We start from the raw sequence: 16,763 nt of genomic DNA, 5'->3' as shown, positions 1-16,763 counted from the left end.
GCTCCTGATTCTTAAATCGCAGGGTTAAATCCAGTTCGAGCTGGTGAAAAGTTTTCAAATTAATTAAATGTAAGTTATTGTGAAATAATTTAATAAAAATATAAAATTTAAAAACTTCTTTCTCCTGGTGAGATTCAAGCTCACGACCTCTTTGATGGCACTCGGCGATCTACCCTCTCAGCCATTAAAGCTGTTTGAGCAGTGTGAGCCAACACCACACTTGTTTCTTAAAGTCATACCGATGTCAAAGTGCTTGAGATGAAATGCAGAGGCGGACAATTGAGATCGCCATGTTAGAAAAATCAGTTGTTACCAAGAAAAAAAGTGACAATTTAAACCACTTGTAGATCATAAAAAAAGAAATTTTTAAACGACTTTAAAATTACTTAGTTCAATTTCCGCCAGGGTACATACATATGTATATGCATACGTGTGTATGTAGATATGTATCACTCAATATTATTCCATAAAGGTCGCCTAATGCGGATGAGCATTTAGGCAAAGCTTAGCAGCATTTAAAACCGTCTAGTCGTATAGCATCAAGTACGGAGCTTGGTTACGTAAAGCATTTTATTTGAAGAAAAATTGTTTTGTGATAAAAATTTGCATTGTGAATCAGTAGGCGAATCTGATATAATGCTGAGACTGATAATCTGTTTGCTTGTGTTTGGCTTATATTTTCTGTTGAGCGCTGAAGGTAAGCGAAGTGGTTGTATTAAGCTGCACTTACAAAACAACTTTTAATAAAACATTTTAAGAAGCACACATTGTCTCAATTAAACTTCTTATACATATTTACAGGAAATTGTGATGTTTATGGTTCAGTTTTGAAGAGAGGGGAAACCAAGTCAGTGCCTGGTAAATGCAGTCAAATTGTTTGCAAAGGCGCCAGTTATGATGATTTTGAAGTGAAAGCGTAAGAAAAATAGAAATATGTACATAGTTTTATATAACAAATAAGGGGTGGATCATCGTGTTTTTCCATTCTTGTTTGACCAAAATTTTTTTGTCCATTTAATTTCCTTGCAACTTTTCGCATTTGAATAAGAAATTAATTTAGCTAAAATTTTTATTCCAGACAAGTAGTTACTGGTAATCTGTATCTACCTTTAAAATAATTTTTGAATGCCTCGAAGTGCTAATTTGGTAATGTGAAGATTTTCTTAGAATTCTTAAAACGCGAAATGTTAGTAACTCACAAAAAAAAAATACAACCGATAACCTACCCTTTAAATATGTAAGCTTATATATGCAGATTATAATTAAATTCATTTTAGATGTCCCAATGCCTACGCTCCGAAGCACTGCAATTTTGTACCTGTCGATCTGAGCAAACCCTACCCCCAGTGTTGCCCACATTGGAATTGTTAGACAAATTCATACATATCTATTTAATAATCGAAAGGATAAAAAATAAATAAAATATTTAATACATACTATACTCGTAATAATGACCAATATGTGAATAGTATTTTGTACGACTGAAGAAACAGTTCTGCTGAAGGAGTTTTAAAGACCTTTGTTTTCAAATTGTCTTCGACGACTGCTCGATCCAGTCTTTATACTCTGCTACGCGCGTATAGATGCCAGGGTAGTTTGCTCTTCCACAGCCGACGCCAAACGAAACGATTCCTACTAATATCAGACGTCCACGCCAGTAGCCCACCAATGGTCCACCGGAATCGCCCTGGCAGCTATCACGTCCACCACCCGGCACACCTGCACACAACATTCCCTCTGCTATGGAAACTGCTGAAGCTAAAGTCGCCTTGCAGTAACTCTGATCGAAGTATTTAACGGCGACATAACGCAAGCGTTCCGCTCTTACTTGCGATCCCTCCGAAGTTGCACCCCACCCGCTAACGAACCATATGGTACTCATCAAGTTTGTCATATCCGCTCTCGTTGCAAGCGGTATAGGTTGTATACCGATGCCAAATGGCAACGGAAAAGCTAAAGCCAACAAAGCTATATCGTGGCTGATCTGATACTGTGGTTGAAATTGGGCGTGTCTAAGGATGCGGCGCACTGGCATATATACACCGCCACTCCCATGCTCCGTCGAACCAGCTCGTACAGCATACAGTTCCGGCATGTCCGCCAGCTCAACACAATGGGCCGCACTGACGATGATAGTTGAGGTATATACGGCACCGCCACAACGATGTAGTCTTTCCAACTGCACCGATACTTGATATGGAAACTGATATATATCAGCATCGTAACCACCTACAATGCGCCCACCAGGCTGCTCAGGCTGTAGAGTTGTGTTCGTTGTGCCAGTGTCTGATTTCACACTAACGACGATGATGAAGACCAAAATAGTTGACAAGTAAACGTTGTTTGCCATGTTAGAATTTGTTTTGTATAAATAGCTCTGCAGTTTACAACGTCGTTTTTATATACGCGCTGTGGTAGCCTTCTTCCAATCTTATCTCTTCGAGAAGGCCAAGATTGGCGGATTAGCGGCATGCTCTTGTAACTATGTACGGCTTTGTTACTGTAATGTAATTTTTTTACAATCTGTTAACCCCCAAACACAACGTGGATGTGTAGATATTATAGAACCATAAAGTTGTTTGACACAAGATATAACTAATCGCTGAAAAAAAAAAATACTAAGAAGGCTCGACTTCCGCAATAAAATAGCCTAGGTTGGTAAACACAATTTTAAATATCATTGAAACGGGTTCGCTAAAATGTTCATGGAAAATGTATGCCAGTAATTTTGGCCCAACAAATATCTAGTAAATTGCTTTTTATAGATTTTATATGGGTTCGCACAGAGCAAAAACTCTCACAAATTCTACATTATTTACATTAAAGTAACAACAAATTCAAAAATTTGTTTATTTCCTATAAGCGGACGTTGTTTGGAACGATATTGTTCCCTTTTTTATCACAAACATTAACATTAACATTGATATAAGCTGATAGCAGGTATACAAAAACAACAAGTAAGAAACCGGCGGAGCCGAACATTAAATCCCCGGCGCAAGTATTAAATATATGTTTTCCACTTTTCCGAAAACTACCGCTACGTGGTAAGCCCGGATGGTTTTACCCCTATTCTAAACATCTTCGATAGAACGTTCAGTTAGAATTAATGAGATAAACTTATATAGTCATATGTGGGTGATATCACGCCCATTTTCCAAAATGCCAAACAATCTTCCTTCTTTTAGTATCAATTCTGAGTAAATTAGCGTCGTTAAATTTCGAAATATTGAAGTTTCAAGCATTTCTGAAATTTACTATTATATGAAAAGCGGCCGTAATTTTAGTCCGATTTCAATAATTTTCAACGTTTTGCTTTTATGTGGAAAGCACAATAACAACGGTTACCGAGATACATATATATATGTGATCATAAGTGGGCGATGCCAAGCCCATTTTCCAAAATTTTATCATAAATGTATTTCTTTGTAACGAATTGTTGCAAGCATCAATTTTGAATAAATTAGCTTCAATATTTACAGATTTATTTCGTATTTCCCTAAATTACCGTTACCTGGGATGTCCGATTTTAAAAATTTTCGGCCATTCGGTATGTTGTATCAAGGCCAACAACTGTGCTAAGTTCGGAAGAAATTGGTGAAGCTATTACCAAGATATACACATGTAACCATAAGTGGGCGTGGCTACGCCTATTTTCCAAAAATTTATAATATTCTTATTTCGTCTGCTGAGTGGAAGATCTACCTGTCTTGGCAGCCAGTTCGAAAACGCCCTATCTCAAAAATCTTTTCAAAAACGTCCTATTTCAGGATTAGTGTAGAAATCTCACAAGCTAGCAGCACTTTATTCAAAGTAGTACTGTACTTGAAAACTATTGAAACTTTAAATTGAGTACAATCATTTCTGAATACCCGTATCTATTCGATACTTAATACTGAGTAAACTGAATCGAATTTTTTTTTGAGTACTGAGTTCTTTGAAGTACTTAGTATCGATACTTTTAAAATCGAGTGCGATCGATCCTTTTGAGAATCGAGTCTGAGTACTTTTGGTATCGATACTGCCCAACACTAGTTTAAACTGTTAGTATAACAATAATTTGAAGCGCACAGTGATACTTGATACCCAAAAATTAATCTGAAGTCAAAAGAACAAAAAACAAAACGCCCGATCCAATATGGTGCCTAAAATCTTAAAAAAAAAAAAATATTTTATGTAAAAAATAATAATAACATTGGTTTATTATTATATTATTTAAGAGTTTTTGGGATAGCTAAATTGGAATCTGGAGTCAAAATAACAGAAATCAAAATGGCCTATCCAATATGGCGCCAGAAATGAAAAGAAATGTGCTTAATTTTTTTTTTTTTAATTTTCTTATCTTCAGGGCCGAACAAAATGTGAAACAAAAAAATCAAGTTTAGGCGCTTAGAAACGCACTAAAACTTTGGGAAATATTCTTGGAAACAGCTCGAAAAAACAATAGAAAAACTTAACACTAGAGCGCACGCGCTCTTTTTTTTACACCAATGCACGCGTGGCCTACTATAGTAGACCATTTCAAAATGTCAATAAATGTTTTTTTAGATAACATTGCAATGAAACTTATAGTTAAAAATTATAGTCAATTCTATTACGTTTACGATCACAAACTTAAATTTTTTCATAGCAAGTACGAATTTGAAAAAATAAATAATTTAGTTATGTAACTGAAAAAATAAGAATAATTTTACTTCTTAGATAAATGTTTTACATTTTCTTCTTAAACCAATATTTCTTTAAAAAACTATCAGTTTTCGTAACATTGAGTGCCCACCGCAGGCTGGTGATCAGGACAAATCCATTTGTTACAAGTCTTGTACCACTTTTTGCGGATGGACTTAGAACTCTGGTACAATAGGTGAACCGACCAACTAAAATTTGGTATTACATCCTGCTGTACTTCTTGAGATGCTGCTAAGAGTTTCCTATTCCAAATTTTATTTGTTAGAGAAGTGTTTAAATGGATGTACAGCGATACAAAGCGGGTTTCAAAAAAAAAAATCGAGGGACAATTCTTGTAAAAAGTTACCAGTGAAATGTTGTTCAGTATTGACCAGGGTGTCCAGATTGTTTAAAAAGAAAAGAGTTTCGAAAATTACGAATAATTTATGCAAAAAAGATTAAGGACATTTTTAACATTTGCCGCATATTTTTGCACTTTGTTCTTGAATATTCTAGTAAAATTACGCACCGATTCGCACTACAAGAGCTTTAAAAATGAGGATAACGAAGCAAAGTCGTATTTTTTCAGAGCTCGTCCTATTCACAGGACCTAAACTTAATCGAAAATATTTGGAACTGGATTTTTTGCAAAGTTTGCATGTCAGACAATCCATGTGATGATTGGCGATTAAAGTGGTAAGCAACTAGATGTCCTTAATTTTTCATTGCAATTAAGGATGTAGTATCCAATACTAAAAGTGTTATATAGTAGAATTAAAATGAATGGTATGCTTTTGTTGGTCCAATCTAGTCCTTTCCTGTGTTAAAGTCACCGCGCCTATCCAATTGAATCAAAATATAAGCATAATTTTCGTGTAGTTTCATCAAACGTGTAATAAAATCCAAAGTAATAGAGGTGTTTTCTCCATTTTCACCACTTATGTGAAACTGATCTTTCTTCAAAATGATATCAAAAAGAAACTTCTCCAATCCCCACAAATCCAGATATAAGCTCAGATATTAAGAAAAAATGTGTGCCTATTCAAGTGAAGCGTTTTTGTTGCTTCGCATGCCCGTTATTATTCCCTTCCTTATCTTTTCTGACTAAAATCTGAAAGTGTCAAAATGCAAAAGCGTAAGCCAAAAGCGCTCACTAAAAGAAAGAGAATAACAGGGAAAAGTAAAGGAACGCAAGACGCCTATTGGATGTGCCACGCCCCTTCCTTCAAACTATATATATAGCCTATTATAAGCACCCACCGTAGATATGCCAGCATACCAAATTTCGATTTCATGTGACTTACAGTATTCAAGTTATAGCTGATAAAAATTTCCACGCCTATGGGTTGTGCCACGCCCTCTTTTACAAACCGATTTATATTTACCCTACTATAATCACCTACCATAGGTATCTGCATACCAAATTTCATGTTCATGTGCCTAAGGGCCCGAAGGTAAAGCTGAAAAAAATTTCCACGCCTATGGGAAGTGCCACGGTGGTCGTTAAAATCACTTATACATAGCCTACTATAAGCACCTGCCATAGATATATATGTATACCAAAGTTCATGTGACTTATGGTTCCGAAGTTATAGATGATAAATTTCCCATGCTTATGGGATGTGCGACGCTCTCTTTTCCACACTCATTTATATATCCCTTATTATAAGCGCATACCATAGATATGTCTGCGTAACAAACTCGAAGTTCGTGGGACCTATGGCTGGTAAAAAATTCCACGCTTATGCCACGCCTTCTTTTTCACCCTCTTTTATATATACCCTATTATAAGGACCTACCATAGCTGCCTACCAAATTCCAAGCTCATGTGACTTATGGTTCCGAAGTTATTGCTGATAAAATATTCCGCGCCTATGGGATGTACCGCGCCACTTTTACAAACTCATTTATATATGCGTCACTATAAGCACCTACCATACATATGACTGCATGCCAAATTTTAAGTTCATGTGACTTATGGTTCCGGAGTTATAGTTGATAAAATATTCCACGCCTTTGGTATGTGCCACGCCCCTTGTTAAACATTCATTTATGTATATCGTCGTTTAAAGTACAAAACCGCGTATCGTCATTCTGCAAAACCGCGTAACTGACATTGGCTGCCAAAAATTGGATTTGCTCACACAAGCTCTTGGCTCAATCCTTATCCATTTGTCCTGAAATATACTAGCCAGAAATGCGATTGCTTTATAAAAAAAGAGAACCGTTTTGAAATATGAGTGTTTTTACGCTCTAGGAAATAATTTCTAAAACTTCACATACGCGGTTTTGCATTTTGCTGATACGCGGTTTTGGATTTTGTTGATACGCGGTTTTGCACTTTAAACGACGATATATGCCCTTCTATAAGCATCTACCGTATATGAGTAGTCCACTTGCAAAGTGCGCTATGTAAAATTTTTTCGATTTTTAGTTTTTGGTGGATTACGTACCAGTATTTAAAGTAGTTTCATGCCCACTAACAACACAGTGCAAAATCTTTTTATATTCTGAAAAAAATAGCATAAAATATTACCTCTTTTTCCAAAAGTCGCTATCATACTTATTTATAAACTTTCAAAAGTATCCAACTTCTGATGAACCTAGAAAACTGTTTTAGGTCGTGTAGACTGTTAATGTTATCTTATGTCATGGTATGTTATGTTATAATTTTTTAAGGCTCTTATTTATCCAAATTTTCAGGTAATAATAAAAAAGATTCAATTTAAATGTTACTTGTTGTCGTAGTCGTTTTTTCAAATTTATGGCTTTCTATTATAAAATCCCATAACGCTGTTTGCAATTGGACTTCTCATATGTGTATGACTGCATACCAAATTTCAAGTTCATTTGGCTTGTTCCGAAGTTATTGCTGATAAAATTTCTCGCCTATGGGATGTGCCACGCCTTCTTTTTCAAACTTATTTTTATATAACCTCCTATAAGTATCTGCATACCAAATTTCAAGTTCGTGGGACTTATGGTTCCGAAGTTATAGGTGATAAAAAATTCCACGCCAATGGGATGTGTCACGCCCTCTTTTGCACACTCATTTATATATACGCTATTATAGGCACCTGCCATAGCAATGGCTGCATACCAAATTTCAAGTTCATGTGACTTATGGTTCCGAAGTTATGGCTGATTAAAAATTTCACGCCTATGGGAGGTGCCACGCCCCCTTGTCGGATCCCAATTTTTTTTCACCCTATTATAGGCCCAGGTGTCATGACAATACTCTGTCAAAATTTTCTTCGATTCTGTCCGTCCGTTTAGGCTGCAACCTGGCGCATACATCCATACATACATACAGACTTCCACAAATATATAGTAGAAGAATGCACGGTGTCTGGGAACAATAAAAAAGTCTGTCTGACATGTAGCTAAAAATTCGATGTAGAGATCTCTTCGTAATGACCTTAGATGCTAGAAAGCGACCATCTTTAAATCCGATCTGATCCTTTTCTGAAGAAATCTTAAAAGAAAATATTTTAATTCCAAATTTTTTCGAAAACTAAATCGATTTTTCTTAAATTCAGCACGAAGTACCCACTAGAACTTGAAGGGAGATCTCCCTATGTGAGGAATAAAAGAGTACTCCCCTTAACCTGATTTCTGAGCAATAAAGGAGATTTGTCGGTTTTGTTCTCCTTTATTACTCGTTTAGGATTAAAAAGTGATGTCTCCTAAGCGAGAAATCCAAGAGTATTCTTTTTATTTTGTGTTTTCGGAAAAATGTGTCATAGAAAAAAAACCAACAGAAAATATTTCTTATAGACGCATAAGGAGGACACAATAATCTAATTTGGATAGCACACAGATTTTAATAAAAGTCCGTTGGTATGTACCTCAACTTTTGTTTAAATATATTAAGTATTGTATTACTTATAAATATACCGTTAAATACTTTTCAGATTACGCAAATTAGTGTTTGCATTTAAGTGTGACCCCCGGGTTTAAACATCGCATGGGTGACAAAGATGTCAGATAAGCAAAGTCACCTTCACAATTTCCCCGCTTGGTGGATTCCTGAACAGGCAAGCATCCTTGACACCCAGGAAATCATATACGAGTTCATACTTATATGTGTATATAGGTGCATATAATTCAAATCTTATCTTACCGTTTTGTTATTATTATGTTTTACTTTCATATGATTTCTCTGCAATATAATTCTAAAATTAAGCAATTATGTAAGACGTATCATTTATGTTTTATCTGATCTCATACTTATATCTGTTAAGATCTTGTAAAATTGCACAAATGCACGTGATTATAAATTTAAATAAAAAATTTAATAAATAGCAAAATCTATTTGGCTAATTTAAAATGTTCGTTATCATTGATCTCTTATTACTCCCATAGGCGGCTTTCGGGATGCCTCTAATGGGAGCACTCCCTTATTGCTCGTTCGGGAGGAGTATGGGATATTTTCTATGTGCACTCCCTTGTTGTCTTTTTGGGAGGTTTCTGGGAGGTAACTATGGGAGTACTCCCGTATTGCTCCATTAGAAGGTTTGTGGGATGATAATTCTGTGTGTGCTCCCCGATTGCTCGTTTAGGACGTAAAAGGGATTACTCCCCCTCCTAGGACATCCAATGTTAAAGGGAGTATACAAAATTACATGCTTATACACAGAAGCGTAGGGAGCAATGGGGAGTATTCGTATACTCCCAAGGGAGTACTCACCGAGCAATCGTACGATGCTCCCAAGTCCTACTGGGTAGGTATACATTTTCTATGTATTGGTTTATTCTGTTTTACATTCATGAATCTGTTACAAAATTAACAAACAAAAGTAATAGCAATACCATGTTCTGACCGACAACGGAGACACTTTGAAAACGAGTTTTGGGATTGTGGGCTGAAGGCCCAGTTATGTTACTGGTTAAGAGAAGCGAATGCGCGTCACGCCCTAAATTCCCGTACCTGGGTGGTCCAAAAATACATAGGAAAATCGACTTTTTTGATTTTTTGTGCTGCCACCCCCCCCCCCCAACTTAAAAATATCAAAAAAAAAGGAACACATATATTTTTTTTTTTTGAAATCGGTTAATATTTACCCGTGGTGCGTTTGAAGAGATTTAAAAACAGTTTAATGCGGGGTTGCCCCCTTTCTAAAAAATACAACGGTTATTAAAAATTTAAGCTTATTTAATACCACAATATGGGTATCAAATCGAAGGTTTATGTACTCCCAACAAAGGCTTTTGAAAATACATACTTTAATTCATATATATTTTTGGATATGGTAGCCATTTTTCTATAATACATTTTTTTTAAATCTTGCTACATTCCCTTAAGGAAAATGTGAGTTTCAAACAAAAGGTGTTAAAATAAAGCTTTAACCCCTACATGGAGTTAGCACCTATCTAAAATATAAAAATAAGTGCGATATATTGTCGCTACCATGTCAAACTATCGAATTTGCAAAAATGCATATTGCATCATTTCACTTAATTTACATAATTACCTCATCCTCGTTAACAGATGGGTGACAACCCTATTTAGTCGAAAGCTTATGCGGACACCTTTCGAGTGATACCCATATTGTCGTATTAAATAAGCTTAAACTTTTAATAATCATTGTTCTATGTTTTTTAAAAAGGTGGCTACCCCGTTTAAAAATATTTTTAAATATCTTCAAACGCTTTTTGTTTTAATGAAGAAACTTAAATATTCTATTGACCTCTAAAAAATTTTAAATATTCAATCCTATTTTTCAAACATTTTTACCACAAACCTATAGAGAACATCGAGTAGAATGCGCAAAAGAGTTATACACATCCATTGAGCTGTTCGTGCGTGATGTGGTTATGAAAACATAAAGGAACTAATTTTTGTATATAACAGATAGGATTATCGGTTATTAAAACACACTTGGTAAAAGTTAAAGAATCATCACAGTGTTATTTTTTGAAGACTTCTGAATGGAAATAATCTTGTTCGATCGAAAATCTATATTTTTAACGATTTTATAGAAATTTTTCGATAAAATGTATATTCGCCATGTAAAATACATGTGAAACTTCAAAGCCCCTGCGGCACGGATAAATACTAATCGATGGGCGGGAGGCTGGAGGAAAACAATTTTTGTATCACCCTAATATACATATGTACATATCAATGGTCCCCTGCAATAACGACACAATTCAAAATTCAAAAAATAAAAACTGTTACTACTGCTAAGTAGATCTTGTCTCTAATCCTTGTCGAATCTATTTCCAACCCTTACTAAAGTAAGCAGTAAGGATTGCTAAAGTGTGTACCCAAAGATTAGACATGGATCCGAGAACGATTAGAGGCATGAGCCACTTAACAGTAGCAGGGGCTTTTATTAAAAAAAATATTAATGTATCTCTAAAATAAGTATAACTAAAAAAATCTACACTTGTGATCAGGTAATGATACACTTGTACTTGTGATCAGGTAATTAAGCCAGCAACCTTTTGATAAATGTTTGCTATTTTGCTTTCGTTTATTTAATGTTTATTATTTTTCCATAAAAGTCTAGCTCATTATATAACAAACACCATATAAATCAAGATTTCAAACTTTGTGCAAAAATTATGAAGAATCTGCAAAGTTTCAGCTAAATTTTCAACTTTGTATTCAGATTTTTTTTTTTGAGTATGCAGTTTAATAATCCACTAAATTCTAGGGTAAAAATGTGCAAGTCTTGAGTTTTTTTCTGACTGCATAACAAATATTTTTCCATACAAAATAAATTCGACAATTCTAAAAAATCTTATAAAAGATTGAAAATTTAGCTGAAACTTTGCAGATTTTTCATGTGCACAAAGTTTGGAATCTGGATTTATGTGGTGTTTGTTATACAATGAGCTAGCCTTTTATGGAAAAATAATAAACATTGAATAAACAAAAGAAAAATAGCCAAAATTGATCTAAATGTTGCTGGCTTAATTAGCTGATCACAAGTGTACAATGTTTTATATTAAATAGAAATACAAATAAAAGGCCAGCGTGAGTTTGGCCAAAACAACATTTTTTGAATGTTATGTTTCTTTTAATTTTAGTTTTGATTGTTGATGCTACCGACAGGGTAGGGAAATGTTATAATTAAGACATTTATTTTGAAAGTGGCATAAGTCACTTCACACTTCTTATTCTTAAATCGCCGGTTACTTGTATCTGAACGCTCATTAACCAAAGGTAGAGGGTTTTGTTGTTAGTATATGACGATAGAGCGATTTACATATGCATTCGGTTACAAGTATCCAGCCATTTACGCACAAGAGGTACGAAGTGACTTATTTATGCCACTTTGAAAATAAAGGGCTGAATTATTGATGATAATAAAAGTATAATTTTAAATGATATTTGAAATTTCCTAATTGTAAGCCGTGGTTTAAATTCCCACTGGAATTTCATTTAGCTATTAAAATTTCAATTAAGTCGCATACAGTCTAAATGCTAAATACAACTAAAGAATACAATTTGATAAAATCTACATATAAAACAAACTCGACAGTAATTTTTTTTTTTGTATGCATAAAGAAATTGCTATAGATAAAAACTTGAGTTGGCGTAGAAAGATTCGCAAGTACATGTTTAATTTCTACAGCCACTCTCTTCCAATCATCTTTCCATCGCTGTTACTTGATCCTTCAAATAATCCATATGATTCACGCTATCGAGCATGATATCGTGTTGATAGTCAACATGTTGTAGTATTAGTTGCATTTTATGCAAATTTTGACTGCTGTAGTCTGATACAATGTCAACCTGTGTGAAATTTTTGATAGTTTGGCCTAAAATCTAAAATATAAAGATATAAGTTGTTCTTAAAAATGAATACTTACATATTAACCCGGTCAAGTTAGACAATCGAAGTTGCAAGAATACGAATAAAGCTGCAAATTTGTACGAAAGTTGCGAACACCATTATAAATGAAACTTAAAAAGTACCCACATCTGCAGAAAATTGATTCAAGGTCAAAAGTCACATAAACTGTTCTTATTCAATTTTCAGTCAAAAAGGTTTATAATAACAATCGGTTAGACAAAAGTGTCCATCATGCAATTATCTATTAAAACTGTTATGACAATTTCTTCCGAAGAATTAGCATTTCTGAGATATAGCGATTAAAAAAGTTGTTCTCCATAATATGTACAATTTCTACTATTCGTGAGGTAGTATACTTGACGGCTTTTTATAACATGGTTTCCCCGGTAGGCCTATTATTGTAGCCCTGTTTAACTAAGATTGAATGAATAAAAATATTACCATTGGAAGTGATGAAAGCGGTGTAAATCAAAAGTAACTGGAGAAAACTCTTCTTTACTATAGTTTACAAGAACATCACTTGGTATCTAAAATATTCAGCTTAATTCGAATATGTACTCAAAATATAAGAAACGAGAATAGTTTTTGAGATATAGCCAACTTTCGGTTTTTTGTGTTGTGAAATGTTTATTGCAGTTTGTTTTCAAATAGCTGGCTAGGCTCAAACTTCTTTTTACAAACGGAAGCTTATTAAATTTGCTATCATCTATGCCAGGGATGGGCAAAGGGACTCCCAGTAGCTTTTTGCACTTAGGAGCTGGCATGGCTCATTTAGGTGCTAGATGAGGGCTGACATCAAGGGCCAGCATGAAGGGGGAAGAAGACCGTTATACAATTTATTGTACTTTTACACCCATATTACACTGAGAACTGCTTACTTCTTCCGCAGCACTTGTCGGCTGTTTGACTGCTTTAAGAGCCAAAAATCTACACATCCCTGATCTTGGCAAACGATATCCTCCAACCGGGTTACTGGTTTAGGAGCTTATTATTGATTATCGACAATTTTGCATAATTAAAAAAAGAAAAAATACATAAACAAAATTTACTTCGGTATATATTAGGGATGTTAACTTTTCAGCTTTTTCCGATCCCGGGATTTTCGGTATGTCGTTATCACAATCCCGGGATCCCGGGATTAAGATATTCATAACTTTTCAACAATCTAAATCGAAAAAATGCTTCTATATTGTTTGAGAAGCTCTCCTACCATAAAATAAATAATAAATAAATGGGTTTGAAACCTACTTTTTATTTAAAGTGGCGTTTTTATTTTTTCTCTCTAACGTCAGGATTTATTTTAAAAGGCTTTGTAATTTCAAAGATATGATCAATTCCAAAAATTATAAAAAAAATTCTATGCAGTGTAGAATAACAATATGGGTACCAAATGCAGGAGGAAATTTCTTTAGAATTTAAAAAAAAATTAAATTTTTTGGATTCACAAGGACGAATAGGTAATTTTTTAAGCTGATAAAGTTAGAAGGACGAAATCGAGTTTATATAAGTCCGTAACATATAACTTTTTCATAAACAAATATTGCAAAATTTCAAGGATAAAATTTTAAAAGGACATTTTCAATACTTACCAGTCTTTCTGAACCAAAAACTTGAATCTGTTTAAATTCTACAGAATTTCCTCTTTAATTTGATACCCATACTTCTTCTCTAAACCCATTTCTCTGAATGTTTTAAATCATTTTTGCATTACTGACGTTAGAGTGAAAAACTAAAGGCGGCATTTTACTATATTTGGCCCACCGTTTCTCGAATATATTGATATTTATGTGTAAAGTATGCTATCGCACGGTTTTATATGTATAATGAGCTAGGCATCTATAAAAAAAAAATGAATTATTAAAAAAAAATAAATATAGCCAATACTGGTCAAGAATTATTGCCACCGGCTGCCTAGGCCCTTTATAGATATTTAGGGAGCCCTTACAAAAATGGAAAAAACACAACTTTTACTTGCATTTCGCTTGTTTTGAGTAGATGAAGGCAATGACTTGAGCCTTTCCATGTTGCCGGTGAAGACGGGCCGCCTAGGGTATATAACATTTCTGGTGCATAAAGGTGAAGACCCCAGGCTCGGAGGCTTCCTTTGAAAAAAATGTATTTCTGCGTATGCGGCCTTCGGCGGCGATGAGGGATTATAACCCTTACTAAATAGAATTCTAATTTCTGTGTTGTTTGAGAATCTATTGTATTGTATCGCAATTAATGGCAATTCAACTTACTATTTTTATAAAATTAGTTATTAACAAAAGTGTGATCATGTTATAAACATTAGTGTGGGCGTAGCAATAAACATTAATTTCGGCCCACCCATTCCGACGTAGTAAGTGAAACAAAATCGGCCTTAAAGGAAAGCCAACCCATACATTTTATTGCAGATGTGGAACCGATGAGAAATTTTCACATCTCATTTATAATGGTGTTCGCAACATTCGTATAATTTTCAGCTCTATGCTAATTATTGTAAGCTTGCCCCTATTTTTTAGCTAACTTGACTGGGCTAAAAGCTGACAATTAAAAATTATTTTGTTATATACGAATACCTCGTTAGATTTGGAGCCGCGTACTAACTGCCGTGTTACTGATCCCAAGTTATTTACGTTTACACCCACCCGGTCGCAAAGCCGTTTCTTGCTGTCACTAAAGAGATGGCGTGCTGAGCTACTTGAAGCTGAAGCCATCTACAGATATTAAAAATAATAAGATTTAATAGTTTTGTATTTGTATAACTTTGTACACTAAACTCTAAACTTAAGATTTTTCAGTCAATGGCCAGTATTCAGTCATGTTGAGCATGTTAAAGCTTAAACAGACGTCAGCGTTGATCCGGATTAACTTGGCCTTGATCCGTATCAACTGCAGTTAATTCCCGAGTTGATCCGGATCAACGCTGCCGTTTGTTTATGGTTTTAGCCAAGTACTATAGTTCAGATATCAAATTATACTTTTTAGTGTGGTAGTAGTGCACTTTACGGGAACCAGGTCAAAATGGACGCAACAAATCGAGAGTGGTATCAATCGACGCGTTTCAACTCGAACAATAACAATCCGGGGGGAAAATTAAGATGTTTAATTAATTTAAGAGTTATTCGCAAAAAACACTTGCATTTTGCACTTTTCGCACCATGTTTTGATGAATTTGATGCAAATAAATGGAGTAAATGAAAGTTTTTCTCTGCAAAAGGTTTTCAGCCCCCCTTCTTCGGCAACACAGAAAGGAGAATTCGACTGCCTGAGGGTTATAGTCCCTAAGTGCGGCCGAAGGCACCCTACGCAAAAGGGTGTTCTCTGCAAAAGGTGTTCAAGCCCCCCTTCTTTGGCAACACAGAAAGGAGAATTCTACTGCCTGAAGGTTATAATCCCTAAGTGCGGCCAAAGGCCACCTACGCAAATAGGTGTTCTCTGCAAAAGGTGTTCAAGCCCCCCTTTTTTGGCAACACAGAAAGGAGAATTCTACTGCCTGAGGGTTATAATCCCTAAGTGCGGCCGATGGCCGCCTACACGAAAAGGAGTTAGACGCCTGGTTCCGCTAAAGTGCACTTTTACCTTTAGTGTTTATACAGGTATCTTCATTGTGTGACACAAGTACGCCCAATACAAATTGGAAGAGAAGCTCGACCAAGAGAGGATTGTTTGGAGGCTTATATCCTGTATTTTAATACATGTACTTTTGTAGTAATTTTTTTAAACGCAGCTTTATATTTAAGACTGAAACTATGTTAATGTTGTAGCAGTTGTTTTTACTTTTAGTTATCTTTGGAAGATATATGATTTACATGTACTTGTACATACATAAGGCATCATAACTTTATTCCAGGTAGGTAACATGAACTAGACTTGAAAATTTCAAAAACGCTGTACCAAATATATTTAATCATTTCAAACTGAACTAAAACACTTAATTCATATATACTCACTATTATTTGATGAATATCAAAACAATTCGAAAAATAATCACAAATTTTCAGTAGTAAACAAATCAGCTGTCAGTGTAACAGCTGTTTCGGTCCAACTGCACATAGCGCCACCTATTTGTCATTTACCGACGTACTGAATTGTCTTTACCAAATATTCGATACCCAATATTAAAAAAAATTCCGGTACCCGACACCGATTCGATACATTAAACCTTCCCCTAATACCTACTCATCGCCTGGGTATAAGATTGTCGTATGTTAATTTCGGCAGCTTGTGGGAAATCGCGATTGAAGTTTGGATTGCAATTTCTCAAAAACGCGAAGGTAGATTTTCTCCAAGGTCTTTAAAAATGATGCT

At 34.9% G+C, this 16,763-nt stretch overlaps 2 protein-coding genes across 3 annotated transcripts; both read right to left on the bottom strand.

Annotated features, from left to right (window-relative positions):
* Positions 1 to 1,525: 1,525 nt before the first annotated feature.
* Positions 1,526 to 2,488, bottom strand: LOC118744845 (trypsin 3A1). Its single transcript, XM_036478218.1, has one exon. It carries the CDS (start codon positions 2,348 to 2,350, stop codon positions 1,526 to 1,528), a length of 825 nt encoding a protein of 274 aa, XP_036334111.1. The 5' UTR covers positions 2,351 to 2,488.
* An 8,333-nt stretch (positions 2,489 to 10,821) lies between these two features.
* Positions 10,822 to 16,514, bottom strand: LOC118744847. Of its 2 annotated transcripts, none has more exons than XM_036478221.1 (3): positions 16,406 to 16,514; positions 15,032 to 15,169; positions 10,822 to 12,442 (listed from the first exon to the last, which is right to left on the bottom strand). In XM_036478221.1, the coding sequence occupies exons 2-3, from the start codon at positions 15,167 to 15,169 to the stop codon at positions 12,263 to 12,265; spliced, it is 318 nt and encodes a 105-aa protein (XP_036334114.1). In that variant the 5' UTR covers positions 16,406 to 16,514; the 3' UTR covers positions 10,822 to 12,262. The 2 variants fall into 2 exon arrangements, with proteins under 2 accessions (XP_036334114.1, XP_036334113.1); XM_036478220.1 differs by lacking the exon at positions 16,406 to 16,514 and adding an exon at positions 16,281 to 16,387.
* Positions 16,515 to 16,763: the final 249 nt, after the last annotated feature.

The sequence above is a fragment of the Rhagoletis pomonella genome, unplaced genomic scaffold (assembly GCF_013731165.1).
Source record: "Rhagoletis pomonella isolate Grant_MI unplaced genomic scaffold, Rhpom_1.0 Rhpom_scaffold_00008, whole genome shotgun sequence".
Taxonomy (NCBI): Eukaryota; Metazoa; Arthropoda; class Insecta; order Diptera; family Tephritidae; genus Rhagoletis; species Rhagoletis pomonella.
Note: the sequence above shows the minus strand (reverse complement) of the source record. Positions and strands in the feature narration are given on the sequence as shown.

What these genes read in the sequence shown, in the direction of transcription:
- LOC118744845 (XM_036478218.1), bottom strand. Translation starts at nt 2,350, where the DNA reads ATGGCAAACAACGTTTACTTGTCAACTATTTTGGTCTTCATCATCGTC.
- LOC118744847 (XM_036478220.1), bottom strand. Translation starts at nt 16,316, where the DNA reads ATGTTACCTACCTGGAATAAAGTTATGATGCCTTAT. An exon ending in ATAAAGTTATGATGCCTTAT is followed by an intron (nt 15,170 to 16,280) that starts GTATGTACAAGT and finishes TAATATCTGTAG; the next exon opens with ATGGCTTCAGCTTCAAGTAG. An exon ending in GCGGCTCCAAATCTAACGAG is followed by an intron (nt 12,443 to 15,031) that starts GTATTCGTATAT and finishes TTTATATTTTAG; the next exon opens with ATTTTAGGCCAAACTATCAA.